At 41.7% G+C, this 19,342-nt stretch overlaps 2 protein-coding genes across 2 annotated transcripts in view; both read right to left on the bottom strand.

Moving 5' to 3' along the window:
• Positions 1-1,236: 1,236 nt before the first annotated feature.
• On the bottom strand, positions 1,237-5,423 carry LOC137062448 (uncharacterized). The gene is made up of 2 exons (XM_067433309.1): positions 5,386-5,423; positions 1,237-3,982 (listed from the first exon to the last, which is right to left on the bottom strand). The coding sequence occupies exons 1-2, from the start codon at positions 5,421-5,423 to the stop codon at positions 1,237-1,239; spliced, it is 2,784 nt and encodes a 927-aa protein (XP_067289410.1).
• Positions 5,424-5,841: 418 nt separating this feature from the next.
• kcnj6 (potassium inwardly rectifying channel subfamily J member 6) overlaps positions 5,842-19,342 on the bottom strand; it is a 32,885-nt gene continuing 19,384 nt past the window's right edge. Inside the window, exon 3 of the mRNA XM_067433518.1 lies at positions 5,842-7,184. Within this exon, the coding sequence (XP_067289619.1) occupies positions 6,874-7,184 (311 nt within the window). The 3' untranslated portion in view covers positions 5,842-6,873. The remainder of the gene's footprint in view (positions 7,185-19,342) is intronic.

The raw sequence follows: 19,342 nt of genomic DNA, 5'->3' as shown, positions 1-19,342 counted from the left end.
ACTGCAGATATTACTGTAAATTACTGGAGATATTACTGAGATATCACTGCAGATATTACTGTAAATTACTGGAGATATTACTGAGATATCACTGCAGATATTACTGTAAATTACTGGAGATATCACTGTAAACTACTGGAGATATTACTGGAGATATTACTGTAAATTACTGGAGATATTACTGAGATATCACTGCAGATATTACTGTAAATTACTGGAGATATCACTGTAAACTACTGGAGATATTACTGTAAACTACTGGAGATATTACTGCAGATATTACTGTAAATTACTGGAGATATCACTGTAAACTACTGGAGATATCACTGCAGATATTACTGTAAATTACTGGAGATATTACTGGAGATGTTACTGAGATATCACTGCAGATATTACTGCAGATATTACTGTAAATTACTGGAGATATTACTGAGATATCACTGCAGATATTACTGTAAATTACTGAAGATATCACTGTAAACTACTGGAGATATTACTGGAGATATTACTGAGATATCACTGCAGATATTACTGCAGATATTACTGGAGATATCACTGTAAACTACTGGAGATATTACTGTAAACTACTGGAGATATTAATGGAGATATTACTGTAAACTACTGGAGATATTACTGGAGATATTACTGTAAACTACTGGAGATATTACTGTAAACTACTGGAGATATTACTGTAAACTACTGGAGATATTAATGGAGATATTACTGTAAACTACTGGAGATATTACTGGAGATATTACTGTAAACTACTGGAGATATTACTGTAAACTACTGGAGATATTACTGGAGATATTACTGTAAACTACTGGAGATATTACCGTAAACTACTGGAGATATTACTGTAGATATTACTGTAGATATTACTGGAGATATCACTGTAAACTACAGTAGATTACTGGAGATATTACTGGAGATATCACTGGAGATATTACTGGAGATATTACTGTAAACTACAGTAGATTACTGGAGATATTACTGGAGATATCACTGGAGATATTACTGGAGATATTACTGTAAACTACAGTAGATTACTGAAGATATTACTGGAGATATTACTGTAAACTACAGTAGATTACTGGAGATATTACTGCAGATATTACTGTAAACTACTGTAGATTACTGGGGATATTACTGCAGATATTACTGTAAACTACTGTAGATTACTAGAGATATTACTAGAGATATTACTAGAGATATTACTGCAGATATTACTGTAAACTACTGTAGATTACTGGGGATATTACTGGAGATATCACTGCAGATATTACTAGAGATATTACTGGAGATATTACTGGAGATATCACTGCAGATATTACTGGAGATATTACTGGAGATATCACTGCAGATATTACTGGAGATATCACTGGAGATATTACTGGAGATATCACTGCAGATATTACTGGAGATATTACTGGAGATATCACTGCAGATATTACTGGAGATATTACTGGAGATATCACTGCAGATATTACTGGAGATATTACTGGAGATATCACTGCAGATATTACTAGAGATATTACTGCAGATATTACTGGAGATATTACTGGAGATATCACTGCAGATATTACTGGAGATATTACTGGAGATATCACTGCAGATATTACTGGAGATATCACTGCAGATATTACTGGAGATATCACTGAAGATATTACTAGATATATTACTGGATATATCACTGCAGATATCACTGCAGATATTACTAGAGATATTACTGGAGATATCACTGCAGATATTACTGGAGACATTACTGCAGATATTACTGGAGATATCACTGCAGATATTACTAGAGATATTACTGGAGATATTACTGGAGATATCACTGCAGATATTACTAGAGATATTACTGGAGATATTACTGGAGATATCACTGCAGATATTACTGGAGACATTACTGCAGATATTACTGGAGATATCACTGCAGATATTACTGGAGATATCACTGCAGATAATACTAGAGATATTACTGGAGATATCACTGGAGCTATCACTGCAGATATTACTGGAGATATTACTGGAGATATTACTGGAGATATTACTGGAGATATTACTGGAGATATTACTGGAGATATTACTGGAGATATTACTGGAGCTATCACTGCAGATATTACTGGAGATATTACTGCAGATATTACTGGAGATATTACTGCAGATATTACTGGAGATATCACTGCAGATATTACTGGAGATATTACTGGAGATATTACTGGAGATATCACTGCAGATATTACTGGAGATATCACTGCAGATATTACTGGATATATCACTGCAGATATTACTAGAGATATCACTGCAGATATTACTGGAGATATTACTGGAGATATCACTGCAGATATTACTGGAGATATCACTGCAGATATTACTGGAGATATCACTGCAGATATTACTGGTGATATTACTGCAGATATTACTGGAGATATCACTGCAGATATTACTGGAGATATCACTGCAGATATTACTGGAGATATCACTGCAGATATTACTGGAGATATTACTGCAGATATTACTGCAGATATTACTGGAGATATCACTGCAGATATTACTGCAGATATTACTGCAGATATTACTGCAGATATTACTGGAGATATTACTGCAGATATTACTGGAGATATCACTGCAGATATTACTGGAGATATTACTGGAGATATTACTGGAGATATCACTGCAGATATTACTGGAGATATCACTGCAGATATTACTGGATATATCACTGCAGATATTACTAGAGATATCACTGCAGATATTACTGGAGATATTACTGGAGATATCACTGCAGATATTACTGGAGATATCACTGCAGATATTACTGGAGATATCACTGCAGATATTACTGGTGATATTACTGCAGATATTACTGGAGATATCACTGCAGATATTACTAGAGATATTACTGCAGATATTACTGGAGATATCACTGCAGATATTACTGGAGATATCACTGCAGATATTACTGGAGATATTACTGCAGATATTACTGGAGATATCACTGCAGATATTACTGGAGATATCACTGCAGATATTACTGGAGATATCACTGCAGATATTACTGGAGATATTACTGCAGATATTACTGGAGATATCACTGCAGATATTACTGGAGATATCACTGCAGATATTACTAGAGATATTACTGCAGATATTACTGGAGATATCACTGCAGATATTACTGGAGATATCACTGGAGATATCACTGCAGATATTACTGGAGATATCACTGCAGATATTACTGGAGATATTACTGGAGATATCACTGGAGATATTACTGGAGATATCACTGGAGATATTACTGCAGATATTACTGGAGATATTACTGGAGATATCACTGGAGATATTACTGGAGATATCACTGGAGATATCACTGGAGATATTACTGGAGCTATCACTGGAGATATTACTGGAGATATCACTGGAGATATCAATGGAGATATCACTGGAGATATTACTGGAGATATTACTGTAGATATCACTGCAGATATTACTGGAGATATCACTGGAGATATCACTGGAGATATTACTGGAGATATTACTGGAGATATCACTGGAGATATCACTGGAGATATTACTGTAAATTACTGGAGATATTACTGAGATATCACTGGAGATATCACTGGAGATATTACTGGAGATATTACTGGAGATATCACTGCAGATATTACTAGAGATATTACTGGAGATATTACTGGAGATATCACTGGAGATATTACTGGAGATATCACTGCAGATATCACTGGAGATACTACTGGAGATATCACTGCAGATATTACTGGAGATATTACTGGAGATATCACTGGAGATATTACTGGAGATATCACTGCAGATATTACTGGAGATATTACTGGAGATATCACTGCAGATATTACTGGAGATATTACTGGAGATATCACTGCAGATATTACTGGAGATATTACTGGAGATATTACTGGAGATATTACTGTAGATATCACTGCAGATATTACTGGAGATATCACTGGAGATATCACTGGAGATATTACTGAGATATCACTGGAGATATTACTGGAGATATTACTGGAGATATCACTGGAGATATCACTGCAGATATTACTAGAGATATTACTGGAGATATCACTGGAGATATCACTGGAGATATTACTGGAGATATTACTGGAGATATCACTGTAAATTACTGGAGATATTACTGAGATATCACTGGAGATATTACTGGAGATATTACTGGAGATATTACTGGAGATATCACTGCAGATATTACTAGAGATATTACTGGAGATATTACTGGAGATATCACTGGAGATATTACTGGAGATATCACTGCAGATATCACTGGAGATACTACTGGAGATATCACTGCAGATATTACTGGAGATATTACTGGAGATATCACTGCAGATATTACTGGAGATATTACTGGAGATATCACTGCAGATATCACTGCAGATATTACTGGAGATATCACTGCAGATATTACTGGAGATATCACTGCAGATATTACTGGAGATATCACTGCAGATATTACTTAAGATATCACTGCAGATATTACTGGAGATATCACTGCAGATATTACTGGAGATATCACTGCAGATATTACTGGAGATATTACAGTAGATATTATAGTAAATATTACAGTAGATAATACAGTAGATTACTGGAGATATTACAGTAGATATTACAGTAAATATTACAGTAGATAATACAGTAGATTACTGGAGATATTACAGTAGATAATACAGTAGATTACTGGAGATATTGTTCTGACTGATGCTGTTCATCCAACCCATTTTTGCCACATCAGCCTCTGTATATCATAATTACAAGATTAAAAAGTCGAAAATATGATATTCTCTAGGCTATATTTATATTTAATAAGTCATAATTACCATGTCATATGAGATAAAATTAAAATGAACTCTTTCCCCTTCTCTGTGTTATACGGTAGGGGGTGTGATCTGATTAAAACACAGCAGAAGAAGAAGCAGAAACGAGCGACAGAAGCATTTCTGACACTCATGTAATATATAAATATATAAATATATAAATCTAGGACTGAAGCTTTGAGGTGTTGATGGACTCGATCATCGGTGTGTAATCATCGCTCTCAGTATAATCTGGAACTTTCTTGTTGATAAATGTTCAGTTTATTCTTTCTTTTGATGTATATTCAGATAACACAATATTATGCGAGCCATGAACATTTTGTGAAAATGATAAAAAAAATGCTGATGCTGACAACTTTTTTAAAACGACGGCGGGGAAAGAGTTCATTTAAATATTTTGTCAACTAATTTCAGTAATTTCGACTTTTTTCTGATTATGATGATGTACAAAAGCGTGATCAGAAATGAGCTTTTCGTGTGTGAGTGTGTATGGGGCACTGAACCGTTGCCGTGGAGATACGGAGCGTTCTCACGGCGACTGAAAGCAAACACTGCCATCATTCCACCATGACCTGTGTCACGTGATCAAGTAGAAAAAACAACATGCTAGTTTTTAATTTGATTGGCTGTTCTCCACATTCATGCTCCTGTTCAGTCTCTAACCCTAGAGATATGATCTGGAGTCAGTCTGGTGTTAATGGACCGCTGATCTGGAGTCAGTCTGGTGTTAATGGACCGCTGATCTGGAGTCAGTCTGGTGTTAATGGACCACTGATCTGGAGTCAGTCTGGTGTTAATGGGCCGCCGCTCTTTGGTCTCGTGGTCAAACTCACGTCTGCGCTTCTGTTCGGCCAAACAACAGAAGCAAACTCAGCCTCGGGTCCGTTTGAAGCTCAGATCCAGTTATGATTATGAATTAAAGGAAGAGAAAGATCATGGCCTGACGACGGTATGGAAGGTTATCGGAGCAGACACACACACACACACACACACACACACACACACACACACACACACACACACACACACACACACGGTTGTTTTTGTGAAATGTGAGGAAGTCCCATAGGCATAATGGTTTTTATACTGTACAAACCTTACATTCTATCCCCCTACACGGCCCCTAAACCTACCCATCACACACACACACACACACACACACACACACACACACACACACACACACACACACACACACACACACACACACACACACACACACACACACACACACACACAGCCCCTAAACCTACCCATCACACACACACACACACACTGCCCCTAAACCTACCCATCACAGGAAACATTCTGCATTTTTACTTTCTCATAAAAACTCCTCCTGTGTGATTTATAAGCCTTTTGTAAAGTGGGGCCATGGGTAATGTCCTCATATTTCACCCTCTCCTGTAATACCTGTGTCATACCCATGGCATTATACACATTTGTGTCCTCATATGTCACAAAAACATGCGCCCACACACACATACACACACACACACACACACACACACACACACACACACACACACATCCCATGCAATGCGACCACACCGCCATCCCCGTCCCCGTTTGCATCTGGTCGGGAGACTCCCGCTGTGCTTCTGTACATCCGAGTCGGGGCGTTTCGTACATGCGTGGATAAATATGTTCCAGAAGGCAGACGCGAGTATCAAACAACCCTCGAACCAAACAGATATATACAAAAAATACAAATGCCCTAGAATAGATCTATATATATTCATATACATATATAGGTTTTAATCTTTGAATTACAAATCTGAAAATATCATTTCTTATCTTTAAGAAAAACAGGTTTCGGGAACCATGCAGTCGCCTCAACGAGCTCGCCTTCGGGCGAGAGAGAGCGAGCGAGAGAGAGAGAGAGAAGCGCGTGAGATGGAGGGTCTGTGTCCTCGGGGCGCGTTCCTGAGCTGACCTCTGACCTCTGACCTCAGCCGAACCGGCGTCCAGCGGTCAGGCACAGAGGTCAGGAGAGATTGCGTGTCCTTTACACTTTCGACTCGTTCTCCATGTTGGCCACGTCTCCGTTGCTCTCGGCCGGCTCGCCGCTCTTCTGCTCCGGAGACTCCAGCTGGCTGAGTTTGCTGGCCACGGACCAGCTGAGCGGGAGGCGGGAGCGCGCCGTCATCTCCGCCAGCTCGCGGGCGCTGCAGCTGGGAGTCTGAGTCTCGTAGATCTCGTGGAAGCTGTTGTAGTCGACCTCGTAGAAGCCGTCCTCCAGCGTCAGCACCGGCGTGAAGCGGAAGCCCCATTTGATCTCACTGGACACGTACGAGCTCCGCGCCTGACACGTCATCCCTGAGGAACAAACACAGAGGACCACATGAGCCTGAGACATCTCACACACTCTCACTAATACTCACATACACTCACACACTCTCACTAATGCTCACATACACTCACACACTCTCACTAATGCTCACATACACTCACACACTCTCACTAATACTCACATACACTCACAGACTCTCACTAATGCTCACATAAACTCACACACTCTCACTAATGCTCACATACACTCACACACTCTCACTAATGCTCACATACACTCACTAATGCTCACATACACTCACACACTCTCACTAATGCTCACATACACTCACACACTCTCACTAATGCTCACATACACTCACACACTCTCACTAATGCTCACATACACTCACACACTCTCACTAATGCTCACATACACTCACACACTCTCACTAATGCTCACATTCACTCACACACTCTCACTAATGCTCACATTCACTCACACACTCTCACTAATGCTCACACACACTCACACTCTATCACTAATGCTCACATACACTCACACACTCTCACTAATGCTCACACACACTCACACACTCTCACTAATGCTCACATACACTCACACACTCTCACTAATGCTCACATTCACTCACACACTCTCACTAATGCTCACACACACTCACACACTCACACACTCTCACTAATGCTCACATACACTCACACACTCTCACTAATACTCACATACACTCACACACTCACACACTCTCACTAATACTCACAAACACTCACACACTCTCACTAATGCTCACATACACTCACACACTCTCACTAATGCTCACATACATACACACACTCTCAATAATGCTCACACATACTCACACACTCTCACTAATGCTCACATACACTCACACACTCTCACTAATGCTCACATACACTCACACACTCTCACTAATGCTCACATTCACTCACACACTCTCACTAATGCTCACACACACTCACACACTCTCACTAATGCTCACATACACTCACACACTCTCACTAATACTCACATACACTCACACACTCTCACTAATGCTCACATACACTCACACACTCTCACTAATGCTCACATAAACTCACACACTCTTACTAATACTCACATACACTCACACACTCTCACTAATGCTCACATACACTCACACACTCTCACTAATGCTCACATAAACTCACACACTCTCACTAATACTCACATACACTCACACACTCTCACTAATGCTCACATACACTCACACTCTCACTAATCCTCACATAAACTCACACACTCTCACTAATGCTCACATACACACACACTCTCACTAATACTCAAATAAACTCACACACTCTCACTAATACTCAAATACACTCACATACTCTCACTAATGCTCACATAAACTCACACACTCTCACTAATACTCACATACACTCACACACTCTCACAAATACTCACATACACTCACACTCTTACTAATACTCACATACACTCACACTCTTACTAATACTCACATAAACTCACACACTCTCACTAATACTCAAATACACTCACATACTCTCACTAATGCTCACATAAACTCACACACTCTCACTAATACTCACATACACTCACACACTCTCACTAATACTCAAATACACTCACATACTCTCACTAATGCTCACATAAACTCACATACTCTCACTAATACTCACATACACTCACACACTCTCACAAATACTCACATACACTCACACTCTTACTAATACTCAAATACACTCACATACTCTCACTAATGCTCACATAAACTCACATACTCTCACTAATACTCATATACACTCACACACTCTCACAAATACTCACATACACTCACACTCACACTCTTACTAATACTCACATACACTCACACTCTTACTAATACTCACATAAACTCACACACTCTCACAAATACTCACATACACTCACACTCTTACTAATACTCACATACACTCACACTCTCACTAATGCTCACATAAACTCACACACTCTCACTAATACTCACATACACTCACACACTCTCACAAATACTCACATACATTCACACACTCTCACTAATGCTCACATACACTCACACACTCTCACTAATGCTCACATACACTCACACACTCTCACTAATGCTCACATACACTCACACACTCTCACAAATACTCACATACACTCACACACTCTCACTAATACTCAAATACACTCACACACTCTCACTAACGCTCACATACACTCACACACTCTCACTAATGCTCACATAAACTCACACACTCTCACTAATACTCACATACACTCACACACTCTCACAAATACTCACATACACTCACACACTCTCACTAATGCTCACACACACTCTCACAAATACTCACATACACTCACACACTCTCACTAATGCTCACACACACTCTCACAAATACTCACATACACTCACACACTCTCACTAATGCTCACACACACACTCACAAATACTCACACACTCTCACTAATTATCACATACACTCACAAAGTCACACACTCTCACTAATACCCACATACACTCACACACTCTCACTAATGCTCACATACACTCAAACACTCTCACTAATGCTCACACACACTCTCACAAATACTCATATACACTCACTAATGTTTGAATACACTCACACACTCTCACTAATGCTCACATACACTCACACTCTCACTAATGCTCACATACACTCACACACTCTCACTAATGCTCACATACACTCACATACTCTCACAAATACTCACATAAACTCACACACTCTCACAAATACTCACATACACTCACACTCTTACTAATACTCACATACACTCACACTCTCACTAATGCTCACATAAACTCACACACTCTCACTAATACTCACATACACTCACACACTCTCACAAATACTCACATACATTCACACACTCTCACTAATGCTCACATACACTCACACACTCTCACTAATGCTCACATACACTCACACACTCTCACTAATGCTCACATACACTCACACACTCTCACAAATACTCACATACACTCACACACTCTCACTAATACTCAAATACACTCACACACTCTCACTAACGCTCACATACACTCACACACTCTCACTAATGCTCACATAAACTCACACACTCTCACTAATACTCACATACACTCACACACTCTCACAAATACTCACATACACTCACACACTCTCACTAATGCTCACACACACTCTCACAAATACTCACATACACTCACACACTCTCACTAATGCTCACACACACTCTCACAAATACTCACATACACTCACACACTCTCACTAATGCTCACACACACACTCACAAATACTCACACACTCTCACTAATTATCACATACACTCACAAAGTCACACACTCTCACTAATACCCACATACACTCACACACTCTCACTAATGCTCACATACACTCAAACACTCTCACTAATGCTCACACACACTCTCACAAATACTCATATACACTCACTAATGTTTGAATACACTCACACACTCTCACTAATGCTCACATACACTCACACTCTCACTAATGCTCACATACACTCACACACTCTCACTAATGCTCACATACACTCACATACTCTCACTAATGCTCACATACACTCACACACTCTCACAAATACTCACATACACTCACACACTCTCACTAATGCTCACATACACTCACACACTCTCACAAATACTCACATACACTCACACACTCTCACTAATGCTCACATACACTCACACACTCTCACTAATGCTCACATACACTCACACACTCTCACTAATGCTCACATACACTCACACACTCTCACTAATGCTCACATACACTCACACACTCTCACTAATACTCACATACACTCACACACTCTCACTAATGCTCACATACACTCACACACTCTCACTAATGCTCACACACACTCTCACTAATGCTCACATACACTCACACACTCTCACTAATGCTCACATACACTCACACACTCTCACTAATGCTCACATACACTCACACACTACCACTAATGCTCACATACACGCACACACTTTCACTAATGCTCACGCACACTCTCACACTATCACTAATGCTCACATACACTCTCACAAATACTCACATACACTCACACACGCTCACTAAAGCTCACATACACTCACACACTCTCACTAATGCTCACATAGACTCACACACTCTCACTAATACTTACATACACTCACACACTCTCACTAATGCTCACATACACGCACACACTCTCACTAATGCTTACACACACTCACACACTCTCACTAATACTCACACACACTCACACACTCTCACTAATGCTCACATACACTCACACACTACCACTAATGCTCACATACACGCACACACTCTCACTAATGCTCACGCACACTCTCACACTATCACTAATGCTCACATACACTCTCACAAATACTCACATACACTCACACACGCTCACTAAAGCTCACATACACTCACACACTCTCACAAATACTCACATACACTCACACACGTTCACAAATACTCACATACACTCACACACTCTCACTAATACTCAAATACACTCACACACTCTCACTAATGCTCACATACACTCACACACTCTCACTAATGCTCACATACACTCACACACTCTCACTAATGCTCACGCACACTCTCACACTATCACTAATGCTCACATACACTCTCACAAATACTCACATACACTCACACACGCTCACTAAAGCTCACATACACTCACACACTCTCACTAATGCTCACATACACTCACACACTACCACTAATGCTCACATACACGCACACACTCTCACTAATGCTCACGCACACTCTCACACTATCACTAATGCTCACATACACTCTCACAAATACTCACATACACTCACACACGCTCACTAAAGCTCACATACACTCATACACTCACACACGTTCACAAATACTCACATACACTTACACACTCTTACAAATACTCACATACACTCACACACTCTCACTAATGCTCACACACACACTCACAAATACTCACATACACTCACACACTCTCACTAATTATCACATACACTCACAAACTCACACACTCTCACTAATACTCACATACACTCACACACTCTCACTAATGCTCACATACACTCACACACTCTCACTAATGCTCACATACACTCACACACTCTCACTAATGCTCACATACACTCAAACACTCTCACTAATGCTCACATACACTCACACACTCTCACTAATGCTCACATACACTCACACACTATCACTAATGCTCACATACACTCACACACTCTCACTAATGCTCACATACACTCACACACTCTCACTAATACTCACATACACTCACACACTCTCACTAATGCTCACATACACTCACACACTCTCACAAATACTCACATACACTCACACACTCTCACTAATGCTCACATACACTCACACACTCACTAATGCTCACATACACTCACACACTCTCACTAATGCTCACATACATTCACACACTCTCACTAATGCTCACATACACTCACACACTCTCACAAATACTCACATACACTCACACACTCTCACTAATGCTCACATACACTCACACACTCTCACTAATGCTCACATACATTCACACTCTCTCACTAATGCTCACATACACTCACACACTATCACTAATGCTCACATACACTCACACACTCTCACTAATGCTCACATACACTCACACACTCTCACTAATGCTCACATACACTCACACACTCTCACTAATACTCACATACACTCACACACTCTCACTAATGCTCACATACACCCACACACTCTCACTAATGCTCACACACACTCTCACTAATGCTCACATACACTCACACACTCTCACTAATGCTCACATACACTCAAACACTCTCACTAATGCTCACATACACTCACACACTACCACTAATGCTCACATACACGCACACACTCTCACTAATGCTCACACACACTCTCACACTATCACTAATGCTCACATACACTCTCACAAATACTCACATACACTCACACACGCTCACTAAAGCTCACATACACTCACACACTCTCACTAATGCTCACATACACTCACACACGCACACTAATGCTCACATACACTCACACACTCTCACTAATACTCACATACACTCACACACTCACACACTCTCACTAATACTCACATACACTCACTAATGCTCACACACACACTCACAAATACTCACATACACTCACACTCTCACTAATTATCACATACACTCACAAAGTCACACACTCTCACTAATACCCAAATACACTCACACACTCTCACTAATGCTCACATACACTCACACACTCTCACTAATGCTCACACACACTCTCACAAATACTCATATACACTCACTCACTCTCACTAATGCTCGAATACACTCACACACTCTCACTAATGCTCATATACACTCACACTCTCACTAATGCTCACATACACTCACACACTCTCACTAATGCTCACATACACTCACACACTCTCACTAATGCTCACATACACTCACACACTCTCACTAATGCTCACATACACTCACAAACTCTCACTAATGCTCACATACACTCACACACTCTCACTAATGCTCACATACACTCACACACTCTCACTAATGCTCTTATACACTCACACACTCTCACTAATGCTCACATACACTCACACACTATCACTAATGCTCACATACACTCACACACTCTCACTAATGCTCACATACACTCACACACTCTCACTAATACTCACATACACTCACACACTCTCACTAATGCTCACATACACTCACACACTCTCACAAATACTCACATACACTCACACACTCTCACTAATGCTCACATACACTCACACACTCTCACAAATACTCACATACACTCACACACTCTCACTAATGCTCACATACACTCACATACACTCTCACAAATACTCACATACACTCACACACTCTCACTAATGCTCACATACACTCACACACTCTCACTAATGCTCACACACACTCTCACTAATGCTCACATACACTCTCACTAATGCTCACATACACTCACACACTCTCACTAATGCTCACACACACTCTCACTAATGCTCACATACACTCACACACTCTCACTAATGCTCACATACACTCACACACTCTCACTAATACTCACATACACTCACACACTCTCACTAATGCTCACATACACTCACACACTCTCACAAATACTCACATACACTCACACACTCTCACTAATGCTCACATACACTCACACACTCACTAATGCTCACATACACTCACACACTCTCACTAATGCTCACATACATTCACACACTCTCACTAATGCTCACATACACTCACACACTCTCACAAATACTCACATACACTCACACACTCTCACTAATGCTCACATACACTCACACACTCTCACTAATGCTCACATACATTCACACTCTCTCACTAATGCTCACATACACTCACACACTATCACTAATGCTCACATACACTCACACACTCTCACTAATGCTCACATACACTCACACACTCTCACTAATGCTCACATACACTCACACACTCTCACTAATACTCACATACACTCACACACTCTCACTAATGCTCACATACACCCACACACTCTCACTAATGCTCACACACACTCTCACTAATGCTCACATACACTCACACACTCTCACTAATGCTCACATACACTCACACACTCTCACTAATGCTCACATACACTCACACACTACCACTAATGCTCACATACACGCACACACTCTCACTAATGCTCACGCACACTCTCACACTATCACTAATGCTCACATACACTCTCACAAATACTCACATACACTCACACACGCTCACTAAAGCTCACATACACTCACACACTCTCACTAATGCTCACATACACTCACACACGCACACTAATGCTCACATACACTCACACACTCTCACTAATACTCACATACACTCACACACTCTCACTAATACTCACATACACTCACACTAATGCTCACATACACTCACACACTCTCACTAATGCTCACATACACTCACACACTCTCACTAATGCTCACACACACTCACACTCTCACTAATGCTCACATACACTCACACACTCTCACTAATGCTCACATACACTCACACACTCTCACTAATGCTCACATTCACTCACACACTCTCACTAATGCTCACACACACTCACACACTCTCACTAATGCTCACATACACTCACACACTCTCACTAATACTCACATACACTCACACACTCTCACTAATGCTCATATACACTCACACACTCTCACTAATGCTCACATAAACTCACACACTCTTACTAATACTCACATACACTCACACACTCTCACTAATGCTCACATACACTCACACACTCTCACTAATGCTCACATACACTCACACACTCTCACTAATGCTCACATAAACTCACACACTCTCACTAATACTCACATACACTCACACACTCTCACTAATGCTCACATACACTCACACACTCTCACTAATGCTCACATAAACTCACACACTCTCTCTAATGCTCACATACACACACACTCTCACTAATACTCAAATAAACTCACACACTCTCACTAATACTCAAATACACTCACATACTCTCACTAATGCTCACATAAACTCACACACTCTCACTAATACTCACATACACTCACACACTCTCACAAATACTCACATACACTCACACACTCTCACTAATGCTCACATACACTCACACACTCTCACTAATGCTCACATACACTCACACACTCTCACTAATGCTCACATACACTCACACACTCTCACAAATACTCACATACACTCACACACTCTCACTAATACTCAAATACACTCACACACTCTCACTAATGCTCACATACACTCACACACTCTCACTAATGCTCACATAAACTCACACACTCTCACTAATGCTCACATACACTCACACACTCTGACTAATGCTCACATACACTCACACACTCACTAATGCTCACATACACTCACACACTCTCACAAATACTCACATACACTCACACACTATCACTAATGCTCACATACACTCACACACTCTGACTATTGCTCACACACACTCTCACACTATCACTAATGCTCGCACACACTCTCACAAATACTCACATACATTCACACACTCTCACTAATGCTCACATACACTCACACACTCTCACTAATGCTCACACACACTCTCACACTATCACTAATGCTCGCACACACTCTCACAAATACTCACATACACTCACACACTCTCACAAATACTCACATACACTCACACACTCTCACTAATGCTCACATACACTCACACACTCACAAATACTCACATACACTCACACACTCTCACTAATGCTCACACACACTCTCACACTATCACTAATGTCACACACACTCTCACAAATATTCACATACATTCACACACTCTCACTAATGCTCACATACACTCTCAAACGCTCACTAATGCTCGCACACACTCTCACAAATACTCAAAAACACTCACACACTCACTAATGCTCACATACACTCACACACTATCACTAATGCTCGCACACACTGTCACACTATCACTAATGCTCACACACACTCTCACACTATCACTAATGCTCACACACACTCTCACACTATCACTAATGCTCACACACACTCTCACTAATGCTCACATACACTCACACACGCACACTAATGCTCACATACACTCACACACTATCACTAATGCTCGCACACACTCTCACACTATCACTAATGCTCACACACACTCTCACTAATGCTCACACACACTCTCACACTATCACTAATGCTCGCACACACTCTCACACTATCACTAATGCTCACACACACTCTCACACTATCACTAATGCTCACACACACTCTCACACTATCACTAATGCTCACACACACTCTCACACTATCACTAATGCTCGCACACACTCGCACACTATCACTAATGCTCACACACACTCTCACAAATACTCACAAACATCACATCACATCACACATCACATCACATCACATCACATCACATCACATCACATCACACACCACACAACACACACAGAGCTAACGAGCAGCCGCGAGCTACGCCTAACACCGTCCTGAAGAACACACTCTCCTCAGAGTAACAGGCCTTCGGTGTGTGTGTAGAGATCCAGCAGTAATGACAGATGAGTCACGTGCAGCTTCATAATAACTCCAGTAATGATCACAACACTCCGGCGGCGGCGTTTAGATAACGCTCTTATATAATGACAGAGGGTTTTCCTAATGCTGCGCCGTCGCCATGGCAACCACACTCACAAACCCTCAGAATAGCATCACGATTGCAGCGAGAGCGAACGCGCGGAGAGTCTGCCTTACTGTCACTTCATCTCAACGCTCACTCCATCACAACGCTCACTCCAACTCAACCCTCACTCCGTCTCAACGCTCACTCCATCTCAACGCTCACTCTGTCTCAACGCTTACTCCATCTCAACCCTCACTCCATCTCAACACACACTCTAACTCAACGCTCACTCCAACTCAACGCTCACTCCATCTCAACACTCACTCCATCTCAACGCTCACTCCATCTCAACGCTCACTCCATCTCAACACTCACTCCATCTCAACGCTCACTCCATCTCAACACTCACTCCATCTCAACGCTCACTCCATCTCAACGCTCACTCCATCTCAACACTCACTCCATCTCAACCCTCACTCCATCTCAACGCTCACTCCATCTCAATGCTCACTCCGTCTCAACGCTCACTCCGTCTCAACGCTCACTCCAACTCAACGCTCACTCCATCTCAACCCTCACTCCATCTCAACCCTCACTCCATCTCGACGCTCACTCCATCTCAACGCTCACTCCATCTCAACCCTCACTCCCTCTCAACGCTCACTCCATCTCGACCCTCACTCCATCTCGACGCTCACTCCATCTCAACGCTCACTCCAAGTCAACAATCACTCCATCTCAACACACACTCCAACTCAACGCTCACTCCAACTCAACGCTCACTCCATCTCAACGCTCACTCCATCTCAACACTCACTCCATCTCAACGCTCACTCCAACTCAACGCTCACTCCGTCTCAACGCTCACTCCGTCTCAACGCTCACTCCGTCTCAACGCTCACTCCAACTCAACGCTCACTCCATCTCAACCCTCACTCCATCTCGACGCTCACTCCATCTCAACGCTCACTCCATCTCAACCCTCACTCCGTCTCAACCCTCACTCCCTCTCAACGCTCACTCCAACTCAACGCTCACTCCATCTCAACGCTCACTCCATCTCAACCCTCACTCCATCTCAACACTCACTCCATCTCAACGCTCACTCCATCTCAACGCTCACTCCATCTCAACACTCACTCCATCTCAACCCTCACTCCATCTCAACGCTCACTCCATCTCAATGCTCACTCCGTCTCAACGCTCACTCCAACTCAACGCTCACTCCAACTCAACGCTCACTCCATCTCAACCCTCACTCCATCTCGACGCTCACTCCATCTCAACGCTCACTCCATCTCAACCCTCACTCCCTCTCAACGCTCACTCCATCTCGACCCTCACTCCATCTCGACGCTCACTCCATCTCAACGCTCACTTCAAGTCAACAATCACTCCATCTCAACACACACTCCAACTCAACGCTCACTCCAACTCAACGCTCACTCCATCTCAACGCTCACTCCATCTCAACACTCACTCCATCTCAACCCTCACTCCATCTCAACGCTCACTCCATCTCAACCCTCACTCCATCTCAACGCTCACTCCATCTCAACGCTCACTCCATCTCAACGCTCACTCCATCTTGCCAACTCACTCCATCTCAACACTCACTCCATCTCAACGCTCACTCCATCTCAACGCTCACTCCATCTCAACCCTCACTCCATCTCAACCCTCACTCCATCTCAACCCTCACTCCATCTCAACCCTCACTCCATCTCAACCCTCCCTCCATCTCAACGCTCACTCCATCTCAACGCTCACTCCATCTCAACACTCACTCCATCTCAACCCTCACTCCATCTCAACCCTCACTCCATCTCAACCCTCCCTCCATCTCAACGCTCACTCCATCTCAACGCTCACTCCATCTCAACCCTCACTCCATCTCAACCCTCACTCCATCTCAACGCTCACTCCAACTCAACGCTCACTCCAACTCAACGCTCACTCCAACTCAACGCTCACTCCATCGCAACGCTCACTCCATCGCAACGCTCACTCCAACT

Source organism: Pseudorasbora parva, chromosome 23, assembly GCF_024679245.1.
Source record: "Pseudorasbora parva isolate DD20220531a chromosome 23, ASM2467924v1, whole genome shotgun sequence".
Lineage (NCBI taxonomy): Eukaryota > Metazoa > Chordata > Actinopteri > Cypriniformes > Gobionidae > Pseudorasbora > Pseudorasbora parva.
The sequence above is the reverse complement of the archived record's forward strand: the minus strand, read 5'-3'. Positions and strand labels throughout refer to the sequence as shown.